Source organism: Hipposideros armiger, unplaced genomic scaffold, assembly GCF_001890085.2.
Source record: "Hipposideros armiger isolate ML-2016 unplaced genomic scaffold, ASM189008v1 scaffold_15, whole genome shotgun sequence".
Taxonomy (NCBI): domain Eukaryota; kingdom Metazoa; phylum Chordata; class Mammalia; order Chiroptera; family Hipposideridae; genus Hipposideros; species Hipposideros armiger.
In genome coordinates, this window is record NW_017731365.1 from 1,385,698 (window position 1) to 1,393,212 (window position 7,515).

General features: G+C 36.4%; 1 protein-coding gene across 1 annotated transcript in view; it reads right to left on the reverse strand.

Moving 5' to 3' along the window:
* Positions 1–1,026: 1,026 nt before the first annotated feature.
* Positions 1,027–7,515, reverse strand: part of DNA2 (DNA replication helicase/nuclease 2) — a 48,830-nt gene continuing 42,341 nt past the window's right edge. The window contains exons 11-16 of the mRNA XM_019624492.1: positions 7,324–7,413; positions 7,037–7,241; positions 5,429–5,518; positions 4,621–4,803; positions 2,545–2,691; positions 1,027–1,925 (exon numbers count right to left, since the gene is read on the reverse strand). Coding sequence (XP_019480037.1) covers positions 1,857–1,925; positions 2,545–2,691; positions 4,621–4,803; positions 5,429–5,518; positions 7,037–7,241; positions 7,324–7,413 — 784 coding nt within the window. The 3' untranslated portion in view covers positions 1,027–1,856. The remainder of the gene's footprint in view (positions 1,926–2,544; positions 2,692–4,620; positions 4,804–5,428; positions 5,519–7,036; positions 7,242–7,323; positions 7,414–7,515) is intronic.

Below are 7,515 nucleotides of genomic sequence, written 5' to 3' on the forward strand. Positions count from 1 at the left end.
AAATAGCCACACAGATGATGGCTGAAGCCAGTGAATGTCCAAGGAGGGACAAGAGGACCAGACCTAACAGAGCACTGGGAAAGACCTGCCTTTAGAGAGTAAGAATTGAGGACGGAGAGGAATCAGAGGCAGTGGCAAGAGGGAGAGGTCAGGAAGCAGGAACTCAGAAGTGATTCAGGAATGGGGCCACAGGAATGGTTACATTGTCATCAGTCTTGGCTTTATAAGAAAGATCTTGTTTATGAAGTTAATGGTGCTTTTGATCTGGAACTGAACAAAGTGAGGGCCCAGCAAATCAGTGATTGGTAGCCACTGCTGTCTTAGTCCTTGGCATGAATATCACACTTTGCACAGACTGCACCATTAGCTCTTTGAGTGCCCAGTCTGGGTTGAACTTCCAGCTTACTCCAAGCCTCCAACTCACAGCACCTTATACATAGATGATGAATCCTAACTCTTTCAAATACTTAAGTGGCTAGCATCATGTAACCAAAACAGATTCACAAGTGATAAAAAATATAGCAGTACTCCTCAGGTTCTTTTTCCAAAGGGCTTTACTTTACAGGCCATACAAACTTGTAAAGAAGCAACCACTGACTAAACCAAGAAACCTTTCTTATTCATATCACACCCAGGAACTGCAATTATCTCAGATTCCTTCAGTACTCCTTGGTTCCAGCTTTAGAGAATTATCAATATTTCAGTTCCCACTACTGGAAAAAATGCTGGATAACCCTGAACCTAATTAATATTCAGTATTAATAACTGACACAATAAGGGGAGGCCGGTTAGCTCAGTTGGTTAGAGCACAGTGCTCATAACACCAAAGTTGCCGATTCAATCCCCACATGGGCCACTGAGCTGCACCCTCCACAACTAGATTGAAACAACTACTTGACTTGAAGCTGATGGGTCCTGGAAAAATACACTGTTCCCCAATTTAAAATACATAATAATAATAATAATAATAATAATAATAATAATAATAGTAGACACAATAAGATCTAACAGTAGAAAACAATTTATTTCATAAAAACTTCAAGTAATAATTGTTTAAAAACATGAAGTAGAAACAATTTAGAGAAATGAGAGGTTCCCCCCCAAGAAGATGGATTACACAGATGTTAAAATCAGTCACCATATACATCACTAAGTACTTTGAGGTTATTCTGTTTTACAAAACATCTTTATACAAAGAAGAAAAATTGAGTAATACCCTAAAACAAAAGGGCATATGAACATAAATAGGTGAAAATAGGGATATCTCTTTTTTAATTTGTCATCAATTCAGCAAACAAAATTTCTTCTCTAAAGAAGAGTAAAAATGGTTCTTTTATATCAAAATCTACTTTAGAATATTGAATACTGAAAAATCACAAGTGGGAGAACAAGAGAGAATCAGAAATGAATAGGAAATAATAAATGGCCTTCGGACCAGAAACGGCAAAATATAGAAAAGAATCACACCTATGTTCTCATTATCACGAGACTGTGCTTAAATTAGATTATAAAAATAAATCAATTTCTGTACCTAAATTTCAAATAAACAAAATACGATAAAAATCTACAAAATCAAATTAATCTTGACATTTTAGACTTAAAAATAAATACTGTTTTAAATTCTGTATGGTGACAGAACTTTATGTTCAACAAGATTATACTCCCCACCCCAAAAAAAAACAACCCACAAAAAACAAAAAAACTGGAACTCTGAACAGAGTACATTTATATCATTTCATATCCTTAGGATAAAAGTTATCTCCACAGCCTAACCAGGCACTGATTTTACAGCTTGTCCAAATTACAAGTGATAGAGATCATTATAAAAGTATGAAAAAAGCAAGGAAAACAGTGCTTTATCTCCTTTGAAAATCACCCAATGTGTGACAAAGACTTTCATGTTCTCCTGATGGAAGATCAATAATGTAAAATAAATTAAGGAAGATATATTTAACACAATATGGAATCACATAAAACATTTATGACATTATTTAATACTGTGTAATTTGGTTTACAAGACTGCTAAAAATTATATAAACATTTTTATGGCATTCTATGGATAATAATGTACTTAAGCAATAAGGTTTATATGTCTTAGCCTAACACCTTCATATAATTCTTTAAAAAGATAATCTAATTTTAAAATAAACTACAATATGACAAGGAATGTGTCTCCATTTTTAAATATAATGCTTTGTCCTAGATTTTTTTAAAAAAGTTATAGTTAGGGTGAGAGGACCCAGAAGAGATAACCAGTATTCCTAGATGTGTTCTAGGAAACATGCACCCTGTTCCTAGCACAACAAACCAAGTCCCTTTTTTCTCCCTCTCACTCCACAAGCTATCCTTTCCCATCACCTTCATTATTTCACTTTTTGCTTAAAATTACTTTATGTGAATTGTTTTCTCTCTGTTGTAGAATCAGATCTTTGAAATATGCACATGGAAAATACAAGACACTGAGTTTTAATTTCTACAAGTACATAAATAAAGTACTCAAAATAGCACGATCAAATGTGACAATATACAAAACAAAAAGGATATCAATTTTTCTGAATTTAGATGATGAAGTAGCTTACCCAAAGGAGGATAACGGTTCAGTGAGGGCACACATCCCAGGAGAATCAGTTTATGTTTGGCTCTGGTTATAGCAACATTAAGACGTCGACAATCTTTCAGGAGTTCACCAAGCTGAAAGAAATACAATTTTCAATTATTTGAGTTTTCTTGTATATTTGAGTTTGTTCTGGCAAAGAACAGTTTGTCTTTAACAATTTTATTACTTTTAAAAACATATATTGCAAAAAAGATTCAACAGGGGCCGGCCAAGTGGCTCATTGGTTAAGAGTTGGCTTGGGGGTCGGCCGAGTGGCGCGATGGTTAAGAACTCGCTTGGGCCAGAGGGCCCCGGTTCGGATCCCACATATGAGGGCCAGTGACACTGCCCTCCACAGCTAAGATGCTGAACAACAGCTCAACCTGGAGCTGGGCTGCCATGAGTCGCCGGCGACGGCGTGGGCTGCAGTCCCTGTGGCAGTGGATTGCCATGGGCTACCGTGTGTGGCCAGCAGCCAGCGTGAGCGGCCAGCAGCCGCAGTGAGCGGCCGTCCAGAGGCCGGCGACTGATCTGCCTCGCCAGAGAAGAGCGCAATGATGGTGCCAACTTGGGCCAGTGAAGCAACGTCCTCCACAACTAGACTGAAGAACAAAACGACAGCAACTTGTCTGTTCCCCTTCCCCCAATTCCCCAGCACTGTTCCCATCCCCCCAATTTCCCAATAAAAATCTTTAAAAAAAAAAAAGAGTTGGCTTGGGAGCACCAGCTCTGAGCAGCAGGGCTGCCGGTTTGGTTCCCACATGAGGGCCAGTGACATTGCGCCCTCTACAGCTAGGACGGTGAACAACAGCTCAACCTGGAGCTGGGCTGCCGTGAGTTGCCAGTGGCGGCATAGGCTGCAGGGGACTGCCATAAGCTACCGTGAGTGGCTGGCAGCCAGCATGAGTGGCTGGCAGTCGGCGTGAGCTGCCAAGAGCCACCATGAGCGGCCGTCCAATGTCAGGCAACCAATCTCCCTCATCTGGGAAGAGCACAATGATAATACCAACATGGGCCACTGAAGGAACATCCTCCACAACTAGACTGAAGAACAAAAGGACAGCAACTTATCTGTTTCCCTTCCCCGATTCCCCAATGCTGTTCCCCTTCCCCAATTCCCCAATAAAATCTTAAAAAAAAAAAGACTTAGGAATGATTAAATATACCATGACACATATATACAATGGAAAACTATGCAATTCTAAGAACAGATCTCCAAGCTATTTTATTAAGTGGAAAAATCAAAGTCCAGAATAGTGTACACATTACCTTCTGTGTAAGAAGGAGGGAACTATGAATACTGATTCCTATCTGCTTGTATTTGCATAGGAAACTCTAAAAGTTTATCCAAAAAAACCAAATCTGTGATTATCTGTGAGGATAAGAACTGAGTAGAAGAAGAACAGTGTAAAAGAGAGACTTTTTACTACATATATTTTAAAAACCATATGGAGATATAACATAGTCAAGAAAAATGAATCAAGGAGAGGTAAAAATACAAAAAACAAAACAAAACCTGAAATTATCTATAAATCTGAAAGTATATCTAAGGAAAATTTTACGTTTAAAATGCCCCAAATGCAATAGCCAAGAGGTGGAAACAATCCAAATTCTGTTGATGAGTGAATAGATAAATAAAATATTCAGCCTTTAAAATGAAGGAAATTCTGATGCATGCTACCACATAGATGAATCTTGAGGACATTATGCTAAGTGGAATAAGCCAGTCACAAAAGGACAAATATTATAGAATTCCACTTACAGAAAGAATGGTGGTTGCCAGGGACTGGAGGGAGAAGGAATTAGGGATTTGTTATTCATGGGTAAAGAGTTTCAATTTTGCAAAATGAAAAAGTTCTGGAGATCTGTTGCACAACATTTTGAATATACTTCACAGTGCTGACCTGTGCCCTTAAAAATAGTTAAGATGGTAAATTTTATGTTCTGTGTTTTTACCACAATTTTTTTTTTAAAAGAGGAAAAAAATGTCCCAGACAAATCAGCAGAAAGTACAACTGACTCACAGTTCCATCTTTATTGCTTCTAACAAAAGATACTAGAATGATACTTTTGTCTCTTCCTTGGTATTTGTCTACTGTATTAACTTCCACCTTCCCAACAGAAGAATGTGCCAATAAGTCGTTGATGATCTTTAATTGCTGCCTGTATGGTGCAATGATACCAATATCAGAGGGGTTACATCCAGCCTAAACAGAAAAGGATACAATTTAAAATGAAAAATACTGATTTTTGTTATTTAAGCTTTACTAAATTTATTAAATTAAACGTTTACTACATAATGTACCCAACTTAATAGACATTCCTATTGGCAAGGAGTAAATACAATTATTGAATTTGCTCTAAATCTATACCCATATTTCCTGAGATGAAATAAATTCCTTACACATTGCTCCCTTGGTTTTTAGAGGTTGGTAGCAGTATAATGGTTTTCATGCCACTAGAACAATGCTGCCATACCAAAAAAAAGTATAAAGGAATACATTTCACTTTCTGCCATCCCTTACACTTAAGTTTCCAATCCCCAATCATACTGACTACAGCATATATTGACACAATCAGAATTACCTGATGTTCCAAAAAGTAATCCTAAATGGAAACCCAAAATACCATTATAAAAAAATTACATGTTTCAGATAAATTTTCTCAAAATGAAACAAAAACAATCAGGCTTTTTTGTCCACTTATCTTAATAAACAAAGGTTAATGCTAATCTTAAAGTCCTTGCATTCTAACATTCTGTTACTTTGCACTAATATTAATTGTATTACTCTACTAATGTTAATTAGCCCTCAAAATGAAATTCTAAATTACCTTAATAAAAATTGAGGTCAGGAAAACTATGAGTTTAGCTTCTGTAATATTGCTCACACCACCTTTTTCAACTTGTTCTGGTGCTGGAACCTAAATAGAAAAACACGCATCCTGTTTGTAAAACAATCTCTAAAGTTAAGAGTACACAGGTAGCCATAGAGACTCTACTACCAGTTGAGGGGACAAATGAAAAATATCTTCATCTTACCAGTTGAAGGTAAAAGAATTAACAAAAATCAATGAGATTCTTTACTTTCAGAAAGCCACCAAGAGGCAACCACCTTAAACATGCTACAGTTCAGACAAAAATCTCTGTGAAGGCCAACCACATGGGCTTCTCATGATTTACTATGTTATCCCCCATTTTAAGAAATTAAAGGTCAGAAAAGATAAGTAACCTGCCCAAGGCCTCACAATAAATCATGGCATTAGGAATCACACTTAGAACTGGCTCTAATATCTGTGTTCTTTTTATATCTTTCTTGCCTTTTATACAAATAATGGAACCGATGAAAATTCCCCAGTTTCTACCTGGTGAAACTCTCCAAGACTATTTTGCTCCTACATCATCCCTAACTAAGTAGCCTCGATTATTTTTAATACAACTTATTTGGACTCCTGACGCTAAGAAAGAGGAAACCTGAAGTAGCAAAAAATAAAGATTCTGAGTGGTCATTAGTGAGGTAAATAATTGTAAATTATAACTAATAAATTGAAATTGTGGTTTATAAAAGCAGTCATTTGTGAGATCAGTTTACCTGAATACATTTCCCACAGCCTGCCTACCCCTAGGTATTAATTCTGGAACCTGAAATGCTTAGGGCAATACCTAAGAAAATGAAAATTTCATCAGGTGCTCATGGTGAGGCCCTATTTTTAACAAACAGCCGATTCCAACCATCTTAATAACAAAAGATATAATTATTTCTGAGTAATATGCATACATATAATTGACCCCTATATTTTTATTGGAATTTATGTAAAGACTGCCAAATCAATGCTAAGAAGCACTATATAAAAGAAACTGTAGGAATACAGGGTCGAATTTTTGTTCTTAGTTCCTAGAAATAATAGTTAAGTCATTTAAAGCCCTTGTGAAGATTTTTGTTTAATGACAAGTTTGTAAAGAGGTCTTCATGTACATTTGTGGGGCAGAAGGTATATGGGAAATCTCTGTACTTTCAGCTCAATTTTGCTGTGAACCTAAATAAAACTGCTCTAGAAAATAAAGTCTATATTTTTTTAAAAAAAGGTCTTTAAAAGACAAGAATATCAATTTATCGTGTCTTCTGTCCATTTGTAAACCCAGACCTTTGACAGTATCAATTTCTTTTCTAGGAAATGTAATTATACACTTGAGTTCACTTTCTAGCTTTACTTCCAAAGTCAATTTTGACATCTAACAATCCCCAGAATAAACCTGCTCGCAAAGATACTGTGTCTACCCAAAGGAAAAAAAAAAAAAAAAAAAATCAGTTGTGTTTCAGCTAAGTACAAGAAATACACTAGTTTTAAATCAGTAGCTGTAATGAAGCACTTGTACTGAAAACTGAGAAATTTCAATAATAAAAGGAGAAAAACTAAAGAAAACTTTTGGGTTTTTTTTACCTTGTCTGTATTCAGAAAACAAACAGAATTGTTTGGTTCAAATGCGCCAACCAGCCAAGGATTTTCAGAATAATCAGCAAAAAACTCCAGTTCCAGCTTCACATCTTTAAAGTTAGGTAGGTTTATCACTGCATTGGCCACTTTGTCTGATCCACACTCCAGCTTTCCTTCATATGTCAGTTTATTACTTAAGGACATAATTTGACTAAGAGAATTACAAAAATAACTTTAGTCTTAATAGATGAAAACAAACATGAAAATCATGCATAGCTGTCTGTCACAAATACCTGTTCATTCTGTACTGCACAGTTAATTGTACAACAGCATTTTTATTCCGCTCCAGCCTCTTGAATAAGCTTTCACTCATGCCAAGAGCTCTGTCAACACAAATTCAGGCTTATCAGTGTACTGTAACTGTCCCTTAAAAAGAATCTAATGGGCCGGCCGAGTGGCGCGATGGTTAAGAACTGGCTTGGGAC